The sequence below is a fragment of the Ursus arctos genome, unplaced genomic scaffold (genome assembly GCF_023065955.2).
Source record: "Ursus arctos isolate Adak ecotype North America unplaced genomic scaffold, UrsArc2.0 scaffold_18, whole genome shotgun sequence".
Classification (NCBI taxonomy): domain Eukaryota; kingdom Metazoa; phylum Chordata; class Mammalia; order Carnivora; family Ursidae; genus Ursus; species Ursus arctos.
Genome location: NW_026622852.1, coordinates 53,302,671 through 53,329,494, shown reverse-complemented (window position 1 = coordinate 53,329,494; position 26,824 = coordinate 53,302,671). Strand labels below are relative to the sequence as shown.

General features: G+C 58.5%; 3 protein-coding genes across 4 annotated transcripts in view; all 3 read left to right on the top strand.

Moving 5' to 3' along the window:
• The window catches only part of EEIG1 (estrogen-induced osteoclastogenesis regulator 1), a 34,189-nt gene extending 24,643 nt beyond the window's left edge, over positions 1-9,546 (top strand). The window contains exons 5-11 of the mRNA XM_026514043.4: positions 1,974-2,020; positions 2,145-2,287; positions 4,303-4,407; positions 4,492-4,684; positions 5,120-5,241; positions 5,348-5,417; positions 6,738-9,546. Coding sequence (XP_026369828.1) covers positions 1,974-2,020; positions 2,145-2,287; positions 4,303-4,407; positions 4,492-4,684; positions 5,120-5,241; positions 5,348-5,417; positions 6,738-6,783 — 726 coding nt within the window. The 3' untranslated portion in view covers positions 6,784-9,546. The remainder of the gene's footprint in view (positions 1-1,973; positions 2,021-2,144; positions 2,288-4,302; positions 4,408-4,491; positions 4,685-5,119; positions 5,242-5,347; positions 5,418-6,737) is intronic.
• A 1,830-nt stretch (positions 9,547-11,376) lies between these two features.
• DPM2 (dolichyl-phosphate mannosyltransferase subunit 2, regulatory) lies at positions 11,377-14,251 on the top strand. 2 transcript variants are annotated; one of them, XM_044389632.3, is made up of 5 exons: positions 11,377-11,464; positions 11,759-11,848; positions 12,626-12,728; positions 13,150-13,174; positions 13,564-14,251. In XM_044389632.3, the coding sequence occupies exons 1-5, from the start codon at positions 11,462-11,464 to the stop codon at positions 13,637-13,639; spliced, it is 297 nt and encodes a 98-aa protein (XP_044245567.1). In that variant the 5' UTR covers positions 11,377-11,461; the 3' UTR covers positions 13,640-14,251. The 2 variants fall into 2 exon arrangements, with proteins under 2 accessions (XP_044245567.1, XP_026369831.1); XM_026514046.4 differs by lacking the exon at positions 13,150-13,174.
• A 2,819-nt stretch (positions 14,252-17,070) lies between these two features.
• Positions 17,071-25,801, top strand: PIP5KL1 (phosphatidylinositol-4-phosphate 5-kinase like 1). The gene is made up of 11 exons (XM_044389618.3): positions 17,071-17,100; positions 17,915-18,118; positions 19,235-19,285; positions 19,497-19,651; positions 19,917-20,041; positions 20,544-20,578; positions 20,669-20,724; positions 21,500-21,612; positions 21,921-22,074; positions 24,518-25,280; positions 25,614-25,801. Exons 1-10 carry the CDS (start codon positions 17,071-17,073, stop codon positions 24,783-24,785), a joined length of 1,191 nt encoding a protein of 396 aa, XP_044245553.1. The 3' UTR covers positions 24,786-25,280; positions 25,614-25,801.
• Positions 25,802-26,824: the final 1,023 nt, after the last annotated feature.

Sequence of the window (26,824 nt, the reverse complement as noted above, 5' to 3'; positions counted from 1 at the left end):
CGATCCCGGAACGCCAGGATCACGCCCTGAGCCGAAGGCAGACGCTTTAATGACTGCGCTACCCAGGCGCCCCTCAGTTTCCCCATCTTTAATCCGGGATCGGGGCAGATCCCAGCAGTCTCTTTAAGGGTTTGATGAAATGAGCAACCCTGAGCGCTCGCCACCTCTCATCTCGTGATGCCTGACAACAGCCCCAGGGGGCGTGGTGTCTGTTCTTGTCCCAGTTTTGCATAGGAGGGGTTGAGGCACAGAGGTTAGCTAGATCGTTTGCCTGGGGTCACAGGCAGAGCTGACACTTGACCCCCAGCTGTTCAGCTCCACGGTCCAGCTCCCAGGCGTTGGCCCATGTGACAGGAGGCTGCCGGAGCTCGCCGTGGAGGCTCAGTGAGTATGAGAACCTGCCGTCCCTTGACCCGGGCAGGCTGCTCCTAGAGCCCAGCCGCATGCAGACTTCCTGCAGCGGGGGCAGCTCCGTCCCTCCAGGCAGCTGGCTGTCAGGCCTCTCCAGACGGAGATATCTGGGCATCCGCTGCTGCCAGCACACCTCTCTTCCTTGTCCCCCACCCTTCCACCTGGCTGAGAAAACAGTCTTGTCCTAACCACACCTCTACGAGCTGACCCAGTGGGAGCGTGTCATGCCTGAAGCAGAGGCAGGCAGCAGGTGGTGGACGGGGGCTCTGCAGCCTCCTGGACCCTCCCCAGAGGGAACCAGAGGCACCCAAAAAGGTCCAGGCTAGTTTGGGTGGGGGCTAGGGCTTTTTGGTCTCGCCCCAGGGGCCCTGTGCACCCTTAGGCAAATCGGGGCATGATGGGGGTGCAGGTGGTCTCAGCTTCAAGGTCAGCTTCCCCACGTCCTGTCTTCAGGGCTGTGGGCCGTCCCTTGCTTGAGTCTCTGAGTGCTGCTTCCCTGTCTACAGCCTGGGGCCGTCACCTCCTTGTGGGCTGCTGTCACAGTCAAATGAAATAATTCATTTAAAAAAAAGCCTCAGGGGGTGCCTGGCTGCTCAGTCGTTGGAACCCGTGACTCTTGATCTCATGGTCATGAACTCAAGCTCCACGTTGGACGGAGAGTTCACTTCCAGAAAGGGGCGGAGGGCGCCTGGGGGGCTCAGTCGGTTAAGCGTCACACTCTTGGTTTCGGCTCAGGTCAGGATCTCAGGGTTGTGGGATCGAGTCCCATGTCAGGCTCCGCGGTGGGAGTGGAGTCTGCCTGAGTTTCTCTCTCCCTCTGCCCCTCCCTTGCTCCTGCACATTCTCTCTCTCTCTCGCTCTTTCTCTCTAAAAAAAAATCTTAAAAAAAAAAAAAAGTCTCAGCCCAATGATCTCCATTTCTGTCAGTGGTGGCAGTGGGGTATGGGCACGCATTTCCTGTCCCATCACCCATTTCCTGTCGCTCCATCTCAGCGCAGACTTGGGGACCCAGCCCTGCCTTGAATGGGCCATTGCCAAACTCCCTGCCCAAGTGGATGTTGAATTTCTGACGGCTTCTTGCTTTACTTTACTCAGTAAACTTTCACCATGCCCCCGCCCTCCGTTTAGACTCTGAGAACCCCATTTCCCACCCCTGCCCCCCCGTGTTATACCTGGTGAACCCCCTCCCTACCAGGTGGGCTTTGTGAGCCTCCCTCCTGCCTGCCTGCCGTGTGGAGCTCGTGTGCCCTCGCTCACTCTGAGGCTGGGAGCAGGGCAGTAGCTAACTTTTTCTGCTTGCGTTGTGTGCCGGGCGCTGACCCATGCAAAGCCTCCCATTCCCTGGTCCTCTCCACTACCCTAGGAGGCAGATGTCAGGATTGGTCCTGTCATCTACCCAAGGAAGCAGGGGCTCAGTGCATTTCGATGGCTTCATCAGGTCCAGCAAGGGGCAGAGACGGGATCAGAGTCCAGCCTGTCACGGGAAGCCAGAGCAGAGGGGCCACAGGGAGGCACCTGGGCCGCAGGTGGGTGTGGTATGGCTGATTCCTCCCTCTGTGCAGGTCACCATTGGAATGCTCCTGCTCTCCGGAGACCCCTGCTTTAAGACGTGAGTGTGGGCACAGGCTGGGACGGGCTACACCAGGACTCTTCCCCTCCTCCAGGCTCTTGGGCTCCCCTGTCTTTGACCCTGAATGTGGGGCACTGTAGTCACAGCCCTCTATCCTCCCAAGGCCACCGTCCACCGCCAAGTCCATCTCCATTCCGGGTCAGGACTCCTCCCTGCAGCTGACGCGCAAGGGCGGTGGGACCGGCAGCAGTGGCAGTGGCGGTGGCACCCGGCCCCCCAAGGCGAGGCCCACCATCCTCAGCTCAGGTACCATTCCCCGCTTGCCCTCCCTGCTCCTCTCCGTGGCCCAGGGCTCATCTCCATATCCCCAGGTCCCAAGGGGGATGCTTGCTGAGAAGACAGGTGGTGGGATGGTGTTGACACCCGTCCATGCTTCCACTAGGCCAATGTCTGAGCCCTTCCCACGTGCTGGGTGCCGTGCTAGGCTCCAGGATCACAGCAGTGCCCTCACCTTGAGGCTGAGTCTTGCAGGAGAGACAGGAAAGTCCACGTCCCCTACAGGTGTGACAGGAGCAGTGACAGGCACTGGAAGCATCTCTCTGGGAACAACCAGGGCAGCCCTCCCTGAAGAGGTGGCACTGGAGCTGCATCTGAGCTGTGGGGGGCAGTGCTGATGGCAGAGGAATGTGCCGGGAGCCCTCGCTCACCCACTTGCTGCGCTGCCAGGACTGGCCATTTTGCCTGTCCAGTCTCAGCATCCTCCCCGACTAAGGGGGCAGCAGCAGTAACCACAGCCTGGGCTGCTGTGGGGGTGAGCTGAGCGCACCTTGCCTGGCATACAGTATGTGCTCTATGTATTTCCCGGCGCTGGGTTTCTACTAAATTGTCATTATTACTAACGTCATACAAAATGCAAACGTCCGAACCTCCAGAGGAGACAGCAGGAGATTAGGTTGAGGAAGATTAGGCTCCAGCCTCCCCCGCTACCCCGGGTCCAGTGCTGTGCCCGGCGAGGTGGGGCCCCCGTGCTCCGTCCCTGGGGGTGAGCTTGGCGCCGGAGGCAGACTGCCCCCGAGCTGATGAGTGAGCAGGGCGGCACGTGCCACCCTAATTTGCACCATGAGAGCAATTAGATAGGGCGCGGGGCCTCGGGCGGCTCAGCGGATGTTTGCGGAGTGATTCTGCCCCCGGGACGGCTGGGAGCAGTGAGGGCCCTGACCTCAAGGGCCAGCTTTCTTCCACTCCCATTTTACCTGTAGCTCAGGCAGGTGAGGCCCGGAGCTGAAAGCTGGGGTTCACGTCTGCCTCAGCCTGGTGACTGCTCGCAAAAACAAGGGCTTCCCAACACCATTGCTCTCTCCAGTTTCTGGGGGTAGGGGGAACACCAGGCCACCCCAGCATAGATGGTACCTTTTGTGCCGAGTCGAAGAGGTACCTTTCCCAGGCAGGGTGGGGTTTGAGTCCCCACATGCCTCTGTGGCTGGTTTTCTACCCCTCTCCTGCAAGCCCCCATCTGCAGAGCACCTATCTTGAGAACCCTGTGCTTTGGGTGGGGACACAGGCAGGTTGGGGTCCAGCCTGTGGCCTGCTGTGTTCTTCTCTGAGGAGGGGGATGGATGAGATGAGTTCTTCCTTCCTATGACCAGAACTGGTGGGCAGGCTCTCGTGGAGCCCGAGTACATCCGCCTGGGTCCCTTGTGCCTCCTGCTGGCGAGTGCTGGAAAGTTTGTTTACTGTTTACGGGTGACTTGGGACAGGACTGTTGGCCACTCCCCATTCCCCTTATTTCTTCCACTCCAGCCGCACTGACCTAAGCTCATTCAAGCCTCGGGGCCTTTGCTTCTGCTGTTCCTCTGGTTGGAAGGCCCTTTTCCTGATGCCTTCTGTGGCTTGTTCCCTCCCATGCCTCCTGAAGGCCTCCCATTAAGGCCACATCCTCAGAGAAGTCTTCCCTGGTACCGGACTGGGTCAAACCCCCATCCACACTGCTCCCTGCTCTGTACCACTCACCTCAGTTGTGGTTAATTGTGGGTCATTTTTTGTTCAACATTCTCCTTTCCCGCTGGCCTGTGACACCCCATCTGCTATTTACAGCACCTGTGCAGAGGACGTCCTCACAGAAATTTGTGGAATGAGCAAGTTTGGGCTCCGGGGGTCGACTGTGGTGGGAGCAGGGCCTCAGTTTTTGTCTGTTAAATGGGAAACGCATAGCACACCCTCCTCTGCCCCCCACCTCCCACCCCCGCCGCCTCTGTGAGAGAACACGCATGGATGGCCAGGGCTGGCTCCACTGCTAAGCCTGCCCTCTCCCCGCTCTCCAGGGGTGCCAGAGGAGCCCGAACAGAACCTGTCCAGCCCCGAGGAGGTGTTCCACTCTGGCCACTCCCGCAACTCCAGCTATGCCAGCCAGCAGTCCAAGATCTCTGGTGAGTGCCCGCCTGGCCCCATGCCCTTGGCTTTCCGCATTCCTGGCCGGCCCCGCGTAACGAGCCTCCCCGAATGTCCACCAGGCTACAGCACGGAACACTCACGCTCCTCTAGCCTCTCAGACTTGACGCACCGCCGCAACACGTCCACCAGCAGCAGCGCCTCTGGTGGCCTCAGCATGACTGTGGAGGGCCCCGAAGGCAGCGAGCGCGAGCACCGGCCGCCTGAGAAGCCCCCGCGGCCGCCGCGGCCCCATCTGTCTGACCGTTCGCTCCGGTGAGCACCGCTGCCCAATGCTCCTGGAGAACAGACCCTTCCTGGGGCCCCCCTGAACCTCTGCTTCTTTACCGGTACCATGGGGACAGCAGGGTCCCCCCCTCAGAGGGCTGGATGGACATGAAGGGCACAGCCTGGGCCTGGCAGGCACACGCTGTTGTGTGTGGCTTAGTGACCTAGGTCCCCCCTTTTCACACCACACGGCCTCTCAGAGGCTAAGGCTAGGTAACCTCTCGGGACCTCCAGGCCGTCATCCATAAAACCAGGTCATGGCACCTGCCCTGGGGACTGAGGTGAGGGTTAAAGGAGCACGACTGGGACTAGGTTCTCACGCGCGCTCAGAGCCACCTGAGTGCCATAGGTGCTCACCACTGTCGTCCTTGCACCTGTCACTGGCCGGACTGCTGTGACTCTGCTCTGCCCCGCCCCTCCCAGGCGGAAGAAGGACTCCGTGGAGAGCCACCCAACCTGGGTGGATGACACTCGGATCGACGCGGACGACATCGTGGAGAAGATCATGCAAAGCCAGGACTTTACGGACGGCAGCAACACTGAGGGTGAGCTGCCCGAGCGGGGAGGCCTGGGGGACGGGGCTGCCTGCTCCGGGGCCGCCCCGGCTGCCCCTGCCCCACTCAGCCTCCATCCTCCCCTGTGTCCCCACAGACAGCAATCTCCGGCTGTTCGTGAGCCGGGATGGCTCCACCACGCTGAGTGGCATCCAGCTGGCCAACAGGTAGGGTCGCGGTTTGGGGATGGGTCACTAGGGTGGCCATGGGGCACAGTGCTGAGAGCACGGTCTCCATGGACACTGACCTCGCCTTGAATAACAGTTCTTCCCACCACAGTGTCACCTCGGACCACTCACTTCTCTCCCAAACCTCAGTTTCCCTGTCCGTCAAATGGCATGGACCACACCGTCTGCCCTAGAAACCTGGGACAGCAGCCTGGACTTGGTTCTGAGGGTTCCGAGGGTAGCTGGGAAAGCGCCTGGCGCAGGGCTTGCACACGGCGGGGCTTTATCCATCTTTATTTCGGACCCTGCTTTTCCCTTCCTTCTGGATCTGGGAACCCCTAAAAATGATGATGATTCGTATTGTTTATTGCATAAATATTTATTGAGCACCAGCCACACCAAGCACTGAGCTGGGTGCCAGGGATACAGCAGTGAGCAACACAGATTGGTGCCTGCGTGATGTTTACACACGAGGGTGTGGTAGGCCGGACCTGGTGCTTCAGCTCTCCAGTTTGTAGCATGTTTACTGGCTCACTGAAGGAGCCAGCAAATGAGTAGAGGAGCTCCCCCTGTGCAGGGCTGTGCTGAAGCCTTTGCCTCTGTTCCCCTGGGCCGGCCAGGAAAGTGCACATTTAACATCTAAGGTGGGGGGTGGGGGTGGATGGAGACCTTCCCTCTGGTGCTGCTATGGTGACACCTGCTGGCTAAGGCTCGAAATTGCAGCCGCCGTCTCCCTGTGGCTTCCTGGGCTGTCCCCAGGGGAGGTAGGCAAGAGGAAAACAGGGCACCTCCTCGGAAGTTTACACACCCCTCCCTAGCCCCCTATGACAGTGAGGAAATGGGTTCAGGGGATGGAACGAACCAGTTTAATCAGGAGCAAGGTCTTAGCAGAGCTGCATGCCAAGCCCTGAATGTCCATGACCCTGTTTGTGGGTCTGGCTTCAGCGGAGAGAAGAGCTCCCCAACCTTCTGTCTTCTTGGTAAGCTTCATGATCCCTCTGTGCCTCAGTTTCTTCATCTGTCAAATGGGGCAGGATGCAGTCTTTCGCTGCCAGGGTTGCCATGAGGGTGGGTGCAGCACACCTCTATGTGCAGCCACTGGTGCTCAGGAAGGGCTCAGGCATGGCTCGCACCAGCTCTGAGATCCCACAGGCTTCAGTACTTGACATCTGTGTTGCCCTGGGCAAGTGACTCTACTTCTCAACTCCTCAGTTTACCCCTCTGTGAAACAGGGCCAACTTGTGACGTTGTTCCCAGGCCTGCCCCAGAAGAGCACCTAGGAGGACAGGCTGACCTGTTTCTTTCCTCCTCTCCCCGCAGGGTCTCCTCTGGGGTCTATGAGCCTGTTGTGATTGAAAGCCATTGAGGAGCGGGTGTCCAGGCTGGAGAAGGGCCCTGCCTCTGCAGACATGCAAGCCCGCATCATTCCACGAGGGACCTTCCCCTTCAGATCGCCATCCGTGCCGCCTCTCATCTGTGCCTCCTCCATGCACTCCAGCCCCACTCCTGCCCCAAAGCATCATTCCATTGTCCTCCCATCCATCCCGGGACCCTCCTGGCCCGCCAGGCCCTGAGCACCACTGTGAATATTCTCCTCTGAACCACTAGGGGGCAGGACGTGCAGGTCTGTGAAGCAGGTGGACAAGACAAAGATGGCCAGGCCTGCCTGCTGGAGACCAGTCTGGCCCCTCGGCCAGGACATGAGGCAGCACCTACATGCAGGGATGCTTGTGGCCGAGGGGCCTCTTGCCCTGTGTCCCTGCTCGCTCCAGGAGCATAGGCTCAGCCATACCCTAGCAGGGCCTTGCTCCACTGCCCCCTCGCCCTTGGGAGGGCCAGTCCACCCCCAGAATCCTGCCATGATGCCCCTCTGACTGCTTAGTGCTTCAGCTGTTCCTTCCCTGTGTCCCAGGGGACCCGCTGGCGGCCTTCTCCTGGGAACCAAGACCTCAGACCCATCCACACTCCAGATCGAGACCCGCTTCCCCAACAAATGTTCTCCTGCTGCCCTGGCAGCCTGCACTTTGCACATGCTTGCCTCCAGCACAGTCCCACTGGCCCTTGTCTGCCTTTCCCTTGAGCCCTTCACAAGGGTTTCTGGGCGCTGCCTGCTGTGCGGTCAGCGCCTGCCTCTAGCAGCCCGGCTGGAACGTGGCACTGCCTCTCCCCCAGTTAGCTCCAGCTCAGGCCTGACACCCATGCTGAGAAAGGTCTGAGCATTGATGGTGGCTCTCCTCTGCTCAGGGCTGGATCCTGAGCAGCTGGTTTCCCGTAGGAAGCCAGGGAAGGTGCCTCCCAAACCCTTGGAGGTCGGCATTCGGGCTGGGCTTGGCAAGCAAAGGCCCCTCTCTGTCCCTGCAGAGTCAGCTAGCCCAGGCTGGGGCTGATGCTGGAGAGGCAGGTGGGCTGTGACTGGACTAGCCTGGAGCTGGCTTCCTGGCCAGAAAAGCCTCAGCCCTCCTCTGGAAGCATCCCTCTCTCTGGGCGAGGGAGAGGTGGGGAGCAGTCTGGCCCTGCCCCGGCCCCTCGCTAAAGCCTCTGCTGTCTGCCCACCTCCCCCACCCCCCCCCACCCCCACTCCCTGTCTTCCTTACTTGCTTGAAGGTGGGTTCTGGCTGCCCACCAGTCCCTGGACAGACTTCCCTGCCACTCTGAAATTTCACTCATTTTGTGTGAACCCAGCAGGCTGGTGTTTACTTAGTCCTGTACCTTTTTCTTTTTTTAAAATTTCTCCTTTTCTTTTCTTTCCTTTTTTTTTTTTTAATTTGAATTTCACAGTTTGGTATTTTCTCCTCCCCCAGGTGAGGGGAGGTGGTTCTGTTCTCTGCCCTACCTGCTGGCTGGGTCCCAGCAGGGCTGGGGATCTGGATGGGGGGCCAGGATACTGGCTCTCCCTGGTAGGGGTGCGGGTGCCGGTGGGGTGTCCTCCCCAGGCTGGGAGGGCTCCCTGCCCTTATGCTCCAGCTGGCAAGAGTTGGAGCCTTTGTCCTGGAACCTCCTGGCCTCGGGAGCAGAGCATTTCTAGGATTCTTTGTTGTGGTTTTAATCCCCTAACTCTTAGAAACCGACTGTGAGGAGCTGCCTGCTGAGACAGGACAGAGCATTTGCTCCGGCTGGAGAAGGCTCTGGTTAGCCCTGCAGGTCCCTTCTGCCCCGCAGACACCTGGCACTTTAAAAGGGAGCTGGCTGTGCTGTCTCCAGATGAAGCGACCCCCAGAAGATAGGAGAGCACTGTCCTCCGCTCCTGGAGCTGCCTGACCTCAGCCCGGGGGGTGGGGGTGGGGCGCATTCAGGGTGTATTTGGGATCTGGCTCAAAGCTCTGGCCTTCAGGCAGAAAAGAACTAGCTCCGGTGCTGTTGGGGAGTCCCCCAAACCAGGAAACCCAGCCCCACCCAAGGCGAGGTCTGGGCTTGACAGTCACCCCAGAAGGACACAGAGCCTGCCACAGCCTCCCCTGCCAGGCCCCGGGCCGCGGTAATTGGACTGAGAATTTGGCCACATCCAAATTAACACTAGCTGGAGCCAGAGGCCTAGAGCCCCAGCCTCATCCCCACGTGGGAGCCCTTTCTTCGACCTCTGGGTACCCTCGAGCTCAGTGAATTCCCGCCAGGCACACACAGCTCCTGGACTTAGAGTTCTATATAGAGAAAGATAGACTATATTAGAGATATTTTTGGAAAGGAATCAGTCTATGCAATGCGTTTGGAATCTTCCTTGAAAGCCAGTTTAACGTTTTTACTAGAAAATTTAAAGAAAATAAAAGTCTACACTATTTTTAGGTTACTTTTTTCTGGTCACCCCAAACTGACCACACGGTGTGATCTGCCGGGATGGAGGTCTGCTGTGTTCTCCTCTCTCTTGAGCTGGGAAATGGGTGGGGGTGGGTTTTGTTTTGGTTTTTGGGGGGTTGGTTTTTTTGGGGGTTTTTTTTTTTTTGGTCTTAAAAAAAAAAATTCCCCTCCTTTCTAACAGAATGTTGCTGCCACCACCATCCCTTATTCAGAGGGCTGTGTTTGTATCTGTGTCCCGGCTTCTGTTGTAGAAAATCACATTGTAAGGGGAAATCAACCTCGTGTCAGTGTCTTGGTTTGGGGGGAAAAAATTAAATGTTGCAGTTTTTGTTTGTTATGGCATGTTGGGTTTTGTTTGTCTTTCCGCGTGGTCAGCATCGGAAGAAAGCCAGATGTGTAGGTTGATATCGGCGAATGGGGAAGGATGTAGGTGGCCAGGGTCCTCCCTGTCCTGGCTGCTGTCACATCATTACCACCTTTATTACTCCAGTGCCCCGGGGAGGGAACTGAGGCCCAGGAGGGCAATTTCTTGCCACTCTCGCACCCAGTTAAGTAGGAGCTCTGGTCTCAGTGCAAGTTCTAACCACCGCACCTTCCCAGCAGTCAGCCTGAGACAGATCACTGTCTGGGCCTCAGTTTCCTCAGCTGTAAATGGGTCTGTGGTTGAAAGACGAGAGGCTGTACAGTCTGACACAAGAGGTGCTGAGTGAGTTCCCAACTTCTGTCAAGTCCCAGACCACCACTGTCTGCAGGCCTAAGCCCTTCATTTCCTGCCCCCCAACACTCTCAAGTTACAGGGGATCCAGCAACTTAGCCAAGCTCTTTGAGAAAGGCAAGTCAGCCTGGCCTTTAATTAGCTCAGAAGTAATAGGAGCCCTCAGTGGCTGTGGACCGGCCAGAAGGGACCAGACCACCAGGCGTCCTCCCTGCTGCAGCTTGGCATTGTCTGTGCCCCTTCTTAGGGCCGACACCCACTCATGGCCCCTTTAAACCCTGGAGGCTGATTTTGAGTCTTCCCCTCTTCTGCACGACACACCTGGGGAGGGGATGTTGCCCCCTGGCTGAGCCCAAAGTCCTGAGATGGAGAGAAAAGGCATTAGGCTGTAGGCCAAGAATTGTTCCTATCAGCTTTGAAGAGTGCAGTCCCCGCAGAGACGGGCTCAGGTGACCCAAAGAGACCTGCTGCCAGCAGGAGCAAACCATGCCTGGTTCAGAAGCATCTCTGCAAGTGTGTCCACCCCTCCACCACTCGCCATTCTGGGCACTAGGGATACAGCCAAGACCACAGACCCTATCCCCACGGAGCTCACAGGCCAGATCAGCAAGGAAATGCGCTAAAACAATGACAAGCGTTACCGTGGGGCACACTGGGGGCTGTGGAGCCCGGAGGAGGGAGCCCCTGCCCGGCTGTGGATTGTGGCATCCCAGTGAGACCTGATGGGTGAGGAGCAGCCAGCCCGGCAAGCTGTGGGAAGACAGTGTTCCAGACTGGGGAGGGACCTGCAGGAGGGGGCCGGTCGGCCGATCCGTCTGTGCTGCTGCCTGGGCTGCAGCGACACCCAGAGCCCAAAAGGCAGATGGTGAGGAAAGGGAGGGTCACCCTGACCTCATCCCTGCAGGGAAGAGAGGACACCTAGGAAGGGTCGCCTAGGAAGCCAGGCGATAGTAAGGGGGCGCTCCCCCCACAGCCAGTGGGAAATCCGCGCATCCCTGGGGACCTGGGCCACCCCCTCCTTCTCCCACTCCAGGTGGGGCAACACTCTGCACCCCTCTCGACAGACAAGTTGGGGCCTCGGTACTAGGAAGTAGGGCCCCCAGGTTCCGTTCTCCGCTTCACCACTGACTCGAATTGTGATCTGCAAGTCTTCGCCCCTCTCTGAGCGTCATTTTCCCCATAGGAAACCTGGGACCTCTGACCTCCCACGGCATCCCGCTCTGGCTTTGGGATCCTGGGATATTTTAGAGATGGACTTTTGCTTCTGGGGCGAGTTCGGCAAGACTGACGGCAAGTCTGGGTCCCCCATTGGATTCCATTCCCTAAGGAGAGTTGGGGAACAGAGTGACCCACAATACCCTTGGAAACTACATTTCCCGGCATGCAAAGAGGGAGGTGGCGCCCTCCTGTCTAGGGACACGTAGCCCGGGCCCGCCTGAAGACTACGACTCCCGGCGTGCCCTGCGGCCCAGGGCCTGAAGGGCCCGGATCCGGATCTAGAGGTGGCTTGCGGCTCGGGTGAGGGAGCGCGGGGGAGATGGTGAGCTCTGGGCCGAGTGCTGGGGGCGGGGTGGGGGGCGTCTGGGGGTGGGGTCTGCCCGAGAGCCGGGGCTTAGGCACTCGCAGCCCGGATTGCTGTCCCGCGGGCCCATTGTACGAATGAGAGCGCCGCGGCCCGGCACTCTCCGAGCCTAGAAAGTGATACCTGGTCAGGCCCGTGTGCGTCTGTTGAGTGAATGGGAAGCTAAGAGCGGAATCAGGCCGCGACGCCACCCGGCCAGTAGTGCACCTGAATGGGGAGTTCCTTCGTCAGTTGAGCCCTTCTTTCCTCCAGGCCACGGGGACAGACCAGGTGGTGGGACTCGGCCTCGTCGCCGTTAGCCTGGTCATCTTCACCTACTACACCGCCTGGGTGATTCTCTTGGTATGTGTGCTTCCCCCGCCCTCGGCTCACCTTCACCCCTGGGTCTTGAAGCTGACCCCTAGCAGCATTTAAGCAGCTGCTAGGTACCAGGCACCGTGCTCGGTGCTTTTCCTATCTCCTGAAATCTCCAGAACAGCACTATGAGGACGATGCCAGAGGTGTCCCAGTTTATAGATGAGGACGCTAAAGCTCAGGAAGAAGGGTCGGGCTCTTAAGGCTACACTGTAAAGCCCGTTACTGATTCGCTTTTGCCTTTGATTGGAGTTCTAGTCCTTCTAGGTTATCCTGCTGGCTCACGGGCATGATGAGTGCCCGTAGATTTTGTGAGGGCTTTTAGGATTTTTTTTTTTTTTCTCTTGGGAAAATTTGGGGGTTACTGCTTAAGAAGTGCAGCGTGTTTGGAGGGCACAAACTTGCAGAACTTTGGAGGAAACTGTTAGTAAAGAAGACCTTGGAGCCCACTTGAGGATTCCGCCTGTACCTTTGCCCCTGTAGGGCTCTGAGTGCCTTAGGGCAAGTCCCACGTCTTTTGTTCATCCCCGGGTCCCCAGCACCGCCTTAGGGCAGGCATCACGCAAGTGTGCAGTGAACAACTATTCAGTAAGGGAATGAAGGAAACAAACCTGAACACCCCAGATACCATCATCTTAGACAAAGCATGTGCTGTCCCAGTGCTTTGACTGGAGTTAGCCCCTGAGATGGAGGAAGGGTGGTGTTTGGCCTTGAGGGGCTGGGCAAGGCAAGGAGCACTCACCAGAGCTCTGTCCTCGATACCAGCCGTTCATCGACAGCCAGCATGTCATCCACAAGTACTTCTTGCCCCGAGCCTATGCTGTCGCCATCCCCCTGGCCGCTGGCCTCCTGCTGCTCCTGTTTGTGGGTAAGTCATCACTCCCTCCACGCTGAGCAGCGTGTCTGGGAATGCCTTCAACCCTCTCCCATCCGTGAACATGCTTCCACACTTTACCACTTGCTGTACACCTGCTTGAGGCCCCTGGCCCCCAACTTACCCCGTCCCCCGGGGTTTTCCTGTTCATCCTTCCAGGCTGCCAGTCTGTAGCCCTTCTGGTCTTCCCCATGCCTCAGGCTCGTTGGTCCTAAATGGGATGGCCCTGATGGAGTGTCTCCCTTTTTCCTGCTCCTTCTGCCACCACCATCAACACTCTGCTCACACCTCGGTCACTTTTCACCTCCTCGTCACCCACTGGCTCGTGATCCTGCCCCTCTCCTTCTCCCAGTGTTCATGTGCGGGCTTCCTTGGGGCGGGGACTGTATCTTCATCATTATTATTGTGTCCTCAGCTCCTGGCACAGGCTGTGGCACCGAGTTGGTACCCAGGACAGTGTTTTGGATGAGTCACCTGGATGGCTGGGGTGGTGGGGTGGGTGGTGGATGTGAGTAGGCGGGTGGGTGGGTGGGTGGGCAGGTGGTCGACTGGGTGGGTCGGTGGATAACTGAGTGGGTCTTGTGCCCTGTGGAATCTACAACACTAAGCGTGGCCATTTGCCTGTGCAGGCACTCTGCTGGTGTTTGTGGAACACACAGGGGCGCATGTGTGGCTTGCTGAATGACCAGGGAGCTGACGCTGGCCTGCAGGGTAGTTGGGCAGGTGCTTGGCCCCGTGCGTGGGTCGCTCCACCACGCTGTGCACTGCTTTGGCCTCCCAGCAGCCCTAGCCCAGCTCTTACTTGGCCTTTCTGGTCTGTGTATTCCAGGAGTGTTCATCACCTACGTGATGCTGAAGAACCAGAAGGTGACCAAAAAGGCTCAGTGAAGGCCCAGCGGGGCTGAGGCTGCCAGACCTTCCTCTGCCTTCCCTCCGAAGGTGGGGGTGCATAGGACCCATCCAGGCCCTGCAGCCCCCTCCAGCCTGGCCGCCCTGCAGACATCCCCGTGGGTTGGAGCTGTGCAGGACCTACCACACAGGCCTGCTCGTTCCTTGCTCAACCTTCCAGAAGCCAGGAGGGAGGATTACCCGGAAGCTTCCCCCCCACCCCTTTGTGACTCAGGACCTGAAAGATGCTGGTCGTCCCCACCTCACCTTCAGACTCCCTGTCACCTTTTCCCCTGGGTTCTCTCCTCTTGTTGCAGTTTCCCTCCTGTCACCTGCTGATGTCGGCCTTGGTAGGTTCTGAGGCATCATGCGACCTTTCCCCCCATGTCCTGCTCCTCCTCGGAGGCAGCTTTCCCAGGTCTGACATAGCCCCAGGCCCCACAAGGACTTCTGGACCTAGGAAGCCTAAGGGGAGGACTGACAGGCCCTGGGGTTACCACCAGGCCTCAGGGCACATTAGGGTGGCCACAGTGGGCCCCCAGACCAACTGCTTCTCATAGAGGCCCAGCCCCCCAGCGCTAGCGTTGGCCTGTTGGGGAGAGTGGAACAATAAACGCACTTGATGTGTTTGTCCCTGTGCCGTCCCTGACCGGGCGAGCCGGGCTGCTCGGGGGCTGGAGAGGGGCTGGCCTCAGCTCAGGAGACTCCGGTTCGGGCAGGGAGGGTGCCTCAGGTGCCTCCCAGATTGTCCCCGTGCTGGAGCCAGGATGAAGTGGGGACTGAAACAGACGTGGCTCCAGCCTGGTGCAGCTCACGGACGGGGAGTTGGCCAAGGCACAGCCACGCGCCACACGCCACGGCAGCCTCTCCTCTGCCTCCCCTGCGCCAGCCCAGCTAATGTGCACTAGTATTTTAGGGAGCCTCGGGCCAGTCCCCCAAAAGCCCAAGTCCATCGCCCATCTCTTGTACCCAGCAGCCCAACCTAGCACGGCTCTGAGCAGTGAGAGCTAGGGGAGCCAGAGCCGGGCTCTGGTCAGGCAGACCGATCTGGCCCCGGCCCCGGTCTGTGTCCCCAGCAATCCCACCACACCCTCCGCCCCTCGCAGCTGGGTCTCCCGTCTGCAGTACCTAGTTCAAGCCTCTGTCACACCTTGGGTGACGTTCACTGCAGTCAGCAGAGACGTCTCCCTCATCCGAGAACAGAGGCCAACTGCAGGCACACCTGCCCTGCCCTCACCTGTCCCATCCTGTCCCCCTCCTAAAGCAGGAATATCCTGTCTCTGACGGTCCCTCCTGTCATGGGACAGCCTCTCCCTCTCCTGGTGTTTCATGAGCATGCCTCAAGCCCCCACTTAAAAGACCCTCCATCAAGCCGGTAATTCCCTCCAGGTCTCTCCCCCTGTCCCATAAATGGCCAAATTCCCAAAAGGGTGTCCACACCCGCTGCCTGCCGTTCCTGACCTTCACTGTGCTCGGCATCACTCCCGGAGGGCTGTACCCACTCAGACCACCGGCGACCCCACGTTGTTCTGTGACATGCCCCGGAAGCACCTCGGATGCTCTCGGTGTCCATGAGGATTCTCATACCTTGGGTCTCCCACGCTTCACTTCCGCCATGAGACGGTGGACTCCTCGGGACTTGGTCACAAGCCTTCTCACCCCACACTTGTCCTTACCCAGGCTCACCTCCTGAGCCCCGACGTATTGCCCACGCACCAGGTAACTGCCATCAGATGTCAGAGTAGCACCTCAAATTCATCCCGTCATGATCTGAATTCTCAGACTCCCTCTCCCCAACTTCCCTTCCCCCGCTTCCATGACTGGCATCATCCTGTGCCCCTAACCCAAGCCAGAAGCCTGGCAGACATCACTGACCTTGGCTTCCTCCTCCTAGCCCCCGTCCCATGACCCCAAATCCTGTCAACTCTCCCCTCCCCCACCAGTCACCTTCCTCTGCCCAAAGATACCATCCTCTGCCCTAAGTCACCAAGATTCCTCACCGCCCCCCACTCTGGCCCCTCCAATGTGACTATACATGACAACCATGGCCTTTTAAGAACATCTGAGCATCTTTCTCATACACATAATGCTTGTCTGGGTTCCCACCCCTCTCCCTACCATGGCCTAAGAGAACCTGAATGCTTGTTCACTTCTCCTCACTCCAGCTACCCTGGCCTTTCATTTCCGGGGAGTCACTGAGGCCCTTTGCACGTCCTACTCACATGGTTCAGCATATACTTACAAAACACTGGTTTGTGCCGGGCACTGAGCCAAGAGAGGAGCCCAGCATGGTTCCTGCCCTCCTGGTGTTTCCAGCCTAGAGGGGAGAGACAATAAATAAATGAACAAGACAATTTCTGACAGTGTTAAGCGTGATGAAGAAAATAAAACAAGGTGATGTGATCAAGAATGAGGGGACACTGGGGTGCCTGGGTGGCTCAGTCAGTTAAGCATCTGCTTTCAGCTCAGGTCATGATACCCAGGGTCCTGGGACTGAGCCCCATGTCAGGTTCCCTGCTTGGTGGGGTGCCTGCTTCTCCCTCTGTCTCTGCCACTCACCCTGCTTGTGCTCTCTTTCTCTCTCTGTCAAATAAATAAAAATCTAAAAAAAAATGAGAATGAGGGGACACTTAGAATTGGGGGAGGTGACAAGAAGGAATAGGGCAAAGGAGAGCCTAGGGGAAAGGATTTCAAGCAGCGGGAATGGCACCTTCAAAAGCCCAGGTGTGAAAGAATTTTATGCCTAAGGACCAGCAGGGGAGCCCACGTGGCTGTCTGGTGGGTGTAGGCAGAGTGGTTTGACAGGGGCCTGGGGCCATAGCGAGGGGTATGGATTCTGTTCCAGTGCCGAGGGAAGCCACTGGAGGCTTTAAGCAGGAGAGTGACATCATCCGATTTATGCTTTTAAAAGATCACGCTGGCAGCTGTGTTCCTCCCTCCACTCACCGCTGAATCCCCAGGGCCTAGCGCTGCTCCTGCCCATAGTGAGTGATCAAAATAGGCCTTGAATGAATGCATGCCCCGGACTTCCTGTGTGACCTGGAGGTACTCACTTTTCTCTCTGGACCTTAGTTTCCTCTCCCGAGGGACAGTCGGTGGGAATTTCACGCCCGAGTGGGTGGGCGGGATTTGGATTTAGGTTTCCCGCCTCCCCAAACGGCCCCGAGACCCGAGCCCCCTTGAGGAGACGAACTTGGGCGGGGGGGTCTTCCCTCCTGGCGACCCTGAGCAACACGCAGCGGCCCCGCCCCGGCCTGGACCGGGGTCTGAAGGATGCTGCAGCCCCGGGGGCGGGACCCGCAGGCGATCGCCGGCGCCTCCCGCGCGGATTGGGTGCAGCCGTGAGCGGCGCCGCGCTATTGGTCGGTCCAGAAGCAGGGGAGGGGACCGGCTCCTGCAGCGCGGCGGCGGGGACGCGGCCGGAGCCCGGGAAGCTGCTGCGGGGGCGATGGCCGCACCGAGCCCGGGGCCCCGCGAGGTAGGTGCGGACCCAAGAGAGGACAGGAGAGGGAAGTGTTGGGGGACAGGGCCCAGTCCTCCGCTCCCTGTGCACCGCGGACACACCCCCATCCAAGCCCTGGAGGGGTCCGGCACTGGGCGGGGACCAGGACACGCCCCACACGGGGCCGCAGGTATGGAGGGGGAGGTCTGGCGGGTGTCCCCAGAGAACTCCCTCCGTTTTCTCATCGGGAAAAAGCTCCTCCTCCACAGGGCTGTTAGCAAGTCAAGCTCTCGGCCAGTGCTGGGCACATGGTGGGTGCCCACTACTAATGGGTCAGCTGCTGTGAGCTCAGCTTCGTGCTGACCCTCCGCTCGGCCTGGAGGAACTCCGCATAGACGAGTAGAATAGGGAGTGGAATAGGTGACCGAGTCCCTGGCGTCACAGCTCCTACTCTCAAGTGTTCCTGTGCCTGGAGCTCAAACTGCCACAAAGGAGTTATTATAGTTGTCATTTTACAGATGAGAAAACGAGACGCAGAAAGGTTAGGTGACTTACCTAAGATCATACAGCTGGTGAGAGACAGGTTTGGCTGCGGAAAGCATTCTCTACCTACTGATAATAATAACCATCATTCTATTCTGGGTGTTGACTGCATGCCGGACACTGTGTGGCCCATCACAACACCCAGCGAGGTGGGTACCAGCGTTATCGCTGTTTTACAACCAAGGAAACTGAGGCAGAGAGCAATAACAGGGGGGCTCACAAGTCCTGGAGCTGGGACCCCAACCCAGGTCTTTCCCCTCTGGGGTGCTTCCATGTGCTCACTGCTTCTTGTGCCTCCTGCCACCAGGTCCTGGCCCCCTCCCCAGAGGCTGGATGCAGAGCAGCCACCTCGACCTCGGGCCGCCGTGGCCTCCTCTGGCGTCTCCGAGACAAGCAGGCTCGCCTTGGCCTGTTTGAGATTGGCCCGGGACATGAGCTGCACCAGCTGACATGCATGATGCAGGCAGGGCTGTGGGCTGCCACCCAGGTCTCCATGGACCACCCACCCACAGTGAGTGGCCCATCAGTGCCATGTACCTCCTCGGTACCGAGGGCTAGACCGCGCGGATGCCAGGTCCTGCTAATACTGCAGGGGCGGGGATCAGAGAGGGCTATAAAAGGAGGAAATCAGGGGCTTGGTGCAGGGAGGGACACGCTGGGGTGGGGGCTGAGGCCAGGAAGCCGCAAAGCCCAGTGTGTACTGGGGACGTGAGGAACCCCTTGACCCAGGTGGTGGTGTGCCACTCTAAATGGGCCTCTGCTTCTTCGGGCCTCAGCGCCCCCATCTGTATAATGGGTGTGGGGGGGATTGTAGTCCTTGGTCCCTGATGCCCTCCTGGCTCTGCTAGGGTGTATGGCTGAGAAAGGACCCCACCCCCACTCCACCAGCCTGGCCCATCCTCCCCAGAGCTCAGGCTGGGGCCAGGCTGGCTCAGCAGAAAGGGTCGCCCAACTGCAAGCTCAGCAGCTGGACAGGCCAGGGCAAGCATGTGTGTTGTTTGTGTGTGTGCACACGTGTGCACAGTGTGACCACATCCCACAGGCCAAGTCCTGGCACAGGGACCTAGAGGTCCAAGAAGAGTGTAGGAGCCGGGGAAGGGGGGCAGTCTTCTAAATCTCATCACCTGCTGACAATCTTCCATGGCTCCCCAGTACTCAGCATGGCCTCCGGATCCTGCTGGCTCAAGCCCAAGGGCCAACTGTCCAGCTGCATTCACACTCCATGCCTCCCTTAATCAGTCCATCCACTTGAGCCCTCCTGCCCTTTCAGTGACCACCGATGCTGTTCCCCCTGCTATAAGCACCATGCTCCTCCTTTCCACCACCTTTCAGATTTCAGCTTAGAGGCCACCTCCCCCAGGAAGCCTTCTCTGATCCTGCCCTTCTTACACTGAGGCAGGGAGGTCCCTTGGCTTTAAGGCCATCCCCTTTCACTGGGATGGCATCTGGCTTCACTTGGCCAACATGTGCTTCTGGGTGAACGGCCGAGGCTCTGAGTTCTGGTCTCTGTTTGCTGGAGCAATCCCATTGACGGAAGAGGGTGAGGCCAGGTGCAGGGCTCTTGGGGATGCTGGAGCTGGCAGTGTGGGGCTAAGACTTGACTGAGCCCCTCCACCCCTTCCTGTAGGGACCACCCACTGAGGAGGATTTCTCCGAGGTCCTGACCCAGGTTCACGAGGTAGGAAGCCCAAGACTGCTGCATGGGAGGGGTGTGTACTGGTCTTCCTTCTCTGTCTTCCTCAGTTTCCCCATCAGTGCAGTGGGAGTGCTGGCTTGCCTCAGGGCTTTGCAGGAAGGGTGTGGTTACCCTGACCCTCCCATGCTAGGGCCTACTGCACACACCTGGGTCTCCCGTGGACACTCCTGGGGCTGCTCTTCCTCCCCTGCAGGGCTTCGAGCTGGGCACCCTGGCTGGCCCGGCCTTCGCCTGGCTGCGCCACTCCCTAGGCCTGGCCGAGGAGGACTATCAGGCGGCGCTCGGCCCAGGTGGCCCCTACCTGCAGTTCCTCAGCACCTCCAAGAGCAAAGCCAGCTTCTTCCTGTCGTGAGCTGGCAGCAGGGGTGGGGAAGGGGTGGGAGTGGTGTCCCTGGGTGGAGGGGGTGGGGGGGTGGAAAAGAAACAGAACGGCTAGGTCAGGGAGGGTCAGGGCCAGGTAGAGGTCAGATGGAGGAGAGTGAGGGCGGGAGGTGACCGGGGCGGGGGTGGGGAGGCCTCGAGAACAGGACAGACAGATCCACACTCGGGCAGAGGGCCCGATGCGGGCCGCTCCAGCCCCGCCTGACCGGTGACCTCTCCCTCCAACCCCCAGCCACGACCAACGCTTCTTCCTGAAGACCCAGCGGCGTCGGGAGGTGCGGGCGCTGCTCGCCCACCTGCCCCGCTATGTGCAGCATCTGCAGCGGTATCCGCACTCGCTCCTTGCGCGTTTGCTGGGTACGACCGGCCGGGGACCGGGGACTGCGGGGCGGGGGAAGGGGGCGGGGAGGAGTGAAGAAGACCGAGAGCGAGCAGGGGAGGGCGCTAGGGAGTGGGGCGGCTTCCAGGATGGGGGGCGTAGGAGACCTGAGCCCGAGCCTGGGCCGGCGGCTCCGGCTGCGGGCAGCGTTCCGTGGGGGGCGTGTCCTGGACGTCGGCGGAGCGGAAAGGCGGGCTCGGCGGGCGCGGGCCGAGCTTTGGGGCGGGGCCTCCCGGAGGGGGCGGGCATATGGGTGGGGTCACGCCTGAGGACCGCCCCTCTCCGGGGCTGCCTAGAGGCGGGTCCAGTCGGGACGTCCAGCCAAGCAGAGGCAGAGGTCTGGGGCCGCGGCCGGGAGGGGCGGGCTCGGGAGGCAGTGGACCTCGAGGAGGAGGCGTGGCCTGGAGCTGGGCCAAGGGCGGGAGGGACCAGGGGTTGTCGAGTTGGGGGCCCCTCACCTGGCGCCCTCTCCCCTTCCAGGAGTGCACAGTCTGCGGGTGGCTCGGGGAAAGAAGGTGGGTGAGGCCGAGGCGAGGGGGCCGGGCCAGAGGGGGCGGCTGGAGGGTGAGATCCTGTCCTCCCTCACTCCCTACCCCCGTCCCCAGGAATTCTTCATCATCATGCTAAGCGTCTTCTATCCCGCCGGCCGCATCTCTGAGAGGTGAGTCGCCTCCCAGGGCCCCGGCCCCACGCGGGATGTACCACCCGAAGCACCCATACTCACTAGATAGATGCGAAACTGGGGCTCGGGGAGGAGAAGGGAGGGACATCCCCAAGATCTCCCAATGGATCGGAGACAGGGATAGGCACGACCAGCGTCCCCTGAGCACTCAGGATGCACTGGGCGCTGGGTCGTCTTTGCATTCATTGCCTTCTTTATTCCCAGAACGACTCTGAGGGGTACGTGTGGTTATCACCCCCATTTTATAGATGAGAAGCTGAGGAGGGGAAGGGCCACACCGCTACTGTGTGAGGAGCAGGGATTCAAACCCAGCCTCTTATTGCACACGGCCCTCTCTGCCTCCTAACCGTGACTCTGCCTGCAAGCTCCCCATGAGTGCTCCCCCCCCCCCCCCCCGGGGCCGAGGACTTCCCTCAAGCCCTTCTGGTGCTGCTGTCTAGGCTTGGACGCCCGTGTCAGGGACACTTCCAGGGATGACAAAGTGCCGAGAGGCAGGCACAGGCAGGGATAAAGCCCGAACTGGACTTCCAAAGGCCCAAGTTCAAATCCCGACTCTGCCCTTTACTTACTGTGTGGTCTTGGGCAAGTCAAAGAAAGTCTCTGAGCCTCTTTCTTCAGCTCTGACACGGGGACAGTAATGGAGTGGCTTGTGGGGAGGATTCGAACATCCACCCAGTGGAAGCTCTTGTTTCTTGGTTCCCCGTGAGTGTCAGTCTGTATAAAGCTGAATTCTGTCGCCCCCTTTCACTCACAGGTACGACATAAAGGGCTGTGAGGTGAGCCGATGGGTGGAGCCAGCCCCTGAGGGTAGCCCCCTTGTCCTGGTGCTGAAGGACCTCAACTTTCAAGGCAAGACCATCGACCTGGGTGAGCCATGGAGGCAGTCCGTGCCTGCTCTTCCTCCATTCAGGGGTGAAATTATAAGGGTGTCCCTGGCCCTGCCCTCTGCCTGAGTCATTCAGAGCCCGGATTCTAGAGTCAGGCAGAACAGGGTTCAAATTCTGGCTCCACGACCTACTAGCTAGGTGACCAGGCCAAATTACAGATGAGTGTCCTCGTCTGTGAAATGGAACAGTTAATGACACCCGCCCTCTTGGGGCAGATATGTGTGGAGCCCTCAGCGCCTTGCCTGACACACGAGGAGCACTCAGGTGGGGGCACTGATGCTCTGGCAGGGCCCCAGCGGAGCTGGCTGCTCCACCAGATGGAACTGGACACCGCCTTCCTCCGGGAGCTCAACGTGCTCGATTACAGCCTCCTGATGGCCTTCCAGCTTCTCCATGAGGACGAGCGGGGCCCGGGCAACAGCCTCATCTTCCGCACAGTCAGGTGGGCCCCCCGCGGGGGCAAGGGCAAGAATGAGGTGATGAGAGCATGAGAAAGATGGATGATGAGGCGGGGGTCAGCACAGACCAAGGCTCGGAGACTGGAAAGTGTGCTGTTCGTGTGTCCATGCGTGCATGTGTGTATGTGTGTGTGTGTGTGTGTGTGGAGGGTGGAGGGCTGGAGAAGCTTGGGTGGCGGGATTGGTGGGCATGTGTGGACCGCAGCACAGGACTGAGCAGGGGAGACCCAGCTGGACAAGGGCTTCAGTGCTGATGTGACGAATCTGCCCATTTTCCTGAAGGGTATGTGGAGCCACTGAAGGTCTCAAAGCAGTTTTCAGACCTATTTAATTTTTACTTTAGAAAGAGTGCTTGCCCTTTATTAATAAAATAGAAGGTTTTATTTATTTATTTGAGAGAGAATGAGCACAAGCAGGGGGAGGGACAGAGGAGAGGGAGAAGCAGACTCCCCGCTGAGTGTGGAGCCTGACATGGGGCTCCATCCCAGGACCCTGAGATCATGACCTGAACCGAAGTCAACTGCTTAACCGACTGAGCCCCCCAGGCACAGGAGGCTTTTGACATTTGAACCAGTCGTTCCACTTCTAGGACCCTGAGGTCATCACCATTGGCACCCTCGCCATTTGGTTTTGTAGAAGTAACTGTCGCTCTTTGCATGCCGACCGAAGGTCATTAAGGTGGGCTCGTTCCTAGTTTAGAGATGTGAAAACTGAGGCTCAGAGGGGGGAAGTGAGGTAGTAGAATGACTTCTGAGGACTCATATTAATACTTGGTTAGTTACTGGGATTTCAGTCCTCCCAGGCTGAGCAGGATTACGTCGGGGTTGAGGAAAGCCCATTAAGGAAAGAGGTCCAATCATCTAGTAGGTGAAAAAGTACAAAGTGACATCCTCTCATCCAGCCCCCAGCCCACCTTCTGGAGGTGGGTGAGGCTGCGGCAGAATCCAGGTTATCGGCTCCCCACAAATTGGCTGGACACATCCTGCCCAGAGGGTGGAATTCCTGCCCTGGGACACAGACGCTCCCCGCCCCCAAGGTCTGCCCACCCAAGCTTGGTCAGCTTCTCCCTTGCCCCTTCTATCTCCAGCTGGTGCTTAGATTACAATTGTCATGCAGCCAGTAAACCCTACTTTGCATCTAATGGTTGTTGTCATATTGAAATATGCTGGCTAGTAAATGGCCACGGCCCCGGCCCCAGCCCCACCCCTACCAGTTCCCAGCCCCTCGTTCAGAACAAACCCTCTCCTCCCTCCTCCCCAACCCCCAGCACCTCCCCCAAAGGGTTTCGGTGTTTTGCCCAGGCACCCAGACCCCTGGGTTCTGATTGGTCGATGTCTAGGGAGGGCTTGTCTCTCATTTGGCTAATTTCTTTCAGCGACACTTCCCCAACTCCCCTCCACCTCCTGGAGGACAAAATTAGGGAATTGAACCTGCTTCTGGCTGGGACTGGGGCCCAGCCAAAGACATCTTCGGATTTGGAATACATTTAGAAGGCACCCCACCACCACCCACGCACGCACTATCTATAAACTGGGGTTGGACGTTGTTCACACAGTTTCAGCTCTGCCACCCTGAAAACCTCCAGGGTTGGATGACCCCAAACAGAAGTTTAGGAAACACCCCAAAACCAGACTTGGCCACAGTGATGTGGCAGATAAGGACGGAGCCAGAGTCTGTGTGACCCAAATGCTCTGGACCAGCACCACCCAATAGAAATGTAATGCGAGGGCGCCTGGGTGGCTCAGCTGATTAAGCAGCTGCCTTCGGCTGGGGCTGGGGTCACGATCTTGGGGTCCTGGAATCGAGCCCCCCCCCCCCCGCCCCAGGCAGTCTCCCTGCTCTGTGGGGAGTCTGCTTCTCCCTTTCCTCTGTGCACTCTCTCTCTCTCAAATAAAGAAATAAAATTTTAAAAAGAAAGGAATGTAATGCGAGTCACACATGTAGTTTTAAATTTTCTTTAGAAAATTTAGCCTCTTTAGAAAAGTAAACAGAAACAGGTAAAAATAATTTTAATAATATATTTGTTACTCAATGCACCCCAGATTTTTATCATTTCATCAACTAATCAATATAAACGTTTGTGAGGTGTTTTACACTCTTTTTCTCATACTGTCTTGGAAATTCAGTATGTATTTTACACTTACAGCGCATCTCAGTTGGGACTGGCCCCATTTAAATGCTCAATGGCCACGTGTGGCTAGTGGCTACGTAATGGACAGTGCAGCTCTAGACCGTCATCTACACTTTACTCGGCCTCCCAGTTTATCTGACGTCACAGGCCTGGCACACAGGAGTTGTGGGAATGAGCGGAGGAAGAGCAGGGTCAGCGCAGAAGCTGCCCGGGCGCCCCGTGGTTACGCTTGCGGGAATCCCTGGGCTGGGGCCCCCTGGAGGAGGCGGTAGCCTCACCCTCCTGTTGGCCGCCAGGTCTGTGCGAGGGGTACAGAGCCCCGAGGAGCCGGCATCCCAGAACCGCCGGCTGCTGCCCGACTCCCCCAACGCCTTACACATCCTCGATGGGCCGGAGCAACGCTATTTCCTGGGCCTCGTGGATCTCGCCACGGTCTACGGGCTCCGCAAGCGGCTGGAGCACCTATGGAAGACGCTGCGCTACCCGCGCCGGACCTTCTCCACCGTCAGCCCCGCTCGCTACGCCCGTCGCCTCTGCCAGTGGGTGGAGGCACACACCGCGTGACCCGCGCCCGCCGCGCTCCGCATCTGGACAATGGGCGCGCACGCCGGGCACCAGGGTTCTAGCCTGGCCCCGGCGGCGGCTTGGGCTCCCCTCGCCTGCCGTTCCTCCCTTTGGCCTCCAGAGGGCAGCATTCCCCAACTAATACCTTGACAACACAGCCTCATTGGGTGGTGATGCCGCGTTAGGCCTTGTGCCAGGGACTCTCCTACGTTAGCTCATTTAATCCTAAAAAAAAAAAAAAAAAAGCTATTATTCTCTTTTTACAGACATGAAATGGAGGCTCAGGGGGTGAAGGGACTGCGCAAGATCATTCAGCAATAAACGCTGGAACCAGGACTCGACTATGCCTTTTGGACTCAGGAGCCTGTATTCTTACCCACCATCTCCCTCGGCCCTGTGCACTGGGGATGGGGGGAGGCTGAAGGCTCCAGCCAAGCGCTTTGTTGTCCAGATGGGGAAACTGAGGCCCAGAGACTTTAAGGGGCTTACCCATGGGTAAGTGGAAAGGCCAGCCCAAGAACCCAGGCCTCTTTACCCCCTGCCCATTGGTCTCCTTTTGAGGTGGTCCCTCTTGCTCCTGCTCCTCAAGGGAGGCAGGTGGGAGAAGGTGGGGGGCAATGGGGGGGCCTGCATCTCTGGAAGACACTATTTGGAGGCCCACCATTAATCTTGAGTAAGCTCTTCCCTCCCCTGGAGTCACTTTTCTTATCTGCGGAATGGGGGTAGGGGCTGGTGGTCAGACCCGAGGGTATGGCTGCTCGGAAATTACCGGGAGCAAAGAAGCACAGTGCATGCATAGCCCCTGATCATTCCTTCTCCTTCCTCCAGGAAACTCCAGCCTGGCCTCTGACCCTGGTCCAATCCAACCATACGCAAGTGGGCCTTTCCTCTAGAGCTGCTCTGGGGCCTGGCTGTGTGTGACCAGGGCAAGGTGCTAAACCTCTCTGTGCCCCAGTGGCCTAATCTGTACAATTGGAAGATGAAAACGGACTTTGTTAACTCATTAAATATTTATTGAGCACCTGACAGGCCCTCTACTGGGTGATGGGGACCTGGGGGTGGAGCAAGATTCGCAGATTCTACCTTCACAGAGCTCACGGCCTGGGGAGAGATGGTGACAAAAGCAGCCTGGTATGACACAGCCTCATGAAGGGGCATGGGGCCATTGTGCTGAGGGAAGGGGCCTCCACCTAATAATTTGATGGAGGTGGGGCTCAACCATCTCAACTGAGACCAGAAGAGTCAGATGCAGCCCTGGGAGGGTCCCAGGCCAAGGGCACAGCAAAAGTCTGAGGTGAGAGAGAGCCTGACACTTAAGAGAAAGTAACATTTCACTGCGGTCAGAGTTCAGGGTGGGAGGGACAGTGTGGTGGTAGGGGACGTTGTGGGCCAAGAGCTGACCCCCAGCCCTGGAACCGGACCTTGGGAGAGCCATTCAGCTAATACCAAACATTGCCAGTCCATTAGCCTTCAGAGAAAATAAAGCAAAATGGCGGGTAGGGAGGGAGAGGTCAGGGAAAGTTAATGCCACAGCACTGGAGAGTGGGCTCCTGGAATATGTATACAATTGACCTCACCCCGAGCTGTCTGGGTGACCTTGGATGATTATTCAACCTCGTGAAATGGCACAAGTCACGGAGAATTTCTTGTTTTGGCCCAGCAGGAAGTTGACACATAGAGGCGGTAAGGTCATCACTCAGGAGGTGTGTGGTGGGGGGAAGTTCAGAGCGGGAGGGCTACGCAGCAGGAAACGGGGCTTGGCCCTACGTTTCCCCAGGGTCTGGATCTGGCAGGACGAGTCAGAGCCTGAGAGTCCTGCACTCACAGATAAGGAGGGCTCAGCCCCTCACCTACCTTGGGTCTCTGGCAATGGGCTGAGCCAGAGCTTAAGGCCGGAGAGGGACGTGACATCCAAGATCTCATGGGGCCCAGGATTCCTGGTTCTAACTTGGTCATTCCACAGACATCATCTAGCATCTAGTGTGTGCTGGGTGTTGCGAGTGCTGGAAATGCCAGAGAATGTGACTGGCCTGACTCAG

Bases quoted from the DNA above. Each gene is read 5' to 3' on its own strand.
- PIP5KL1 (XM_044389618.3), top strand. From the start codon at position 17,071: ATGGCCGCACCGAGCCCGGGGCCCCGCGAG. The intron at 18,119-19,234 runs GTGAGTGGCCCA...CCCTTCCTGTAG, and splicing joins CCATGGACCACCCACCCACA to GGACCACCCACTGAGGAGGA. The intron at 20,579-20,668 runs GTGGGTGAGGCC...CCCCGTCCCCAG, and splicing joins GGGTGGCTCGGGGAAAGAAG to GAATTCTTCATCATCATGCT.
- DPM2 (XM_044389632.3), top strand. The intron at 11,849-12,625 runs GTATGTGTGCTT...CCTCGATACCAG, and splicing joins CCGCCTGGGTGATTCTCTTG to CCGTTCATCGACAGCCAGCA. The intron at 13,175-13,563 runs GTTGGTACCCAG...TGTGTATTCCAG, and splicing joins GGCACAGGCTGTGGCACCGA to GAGTGTTCATCACCTACGTG.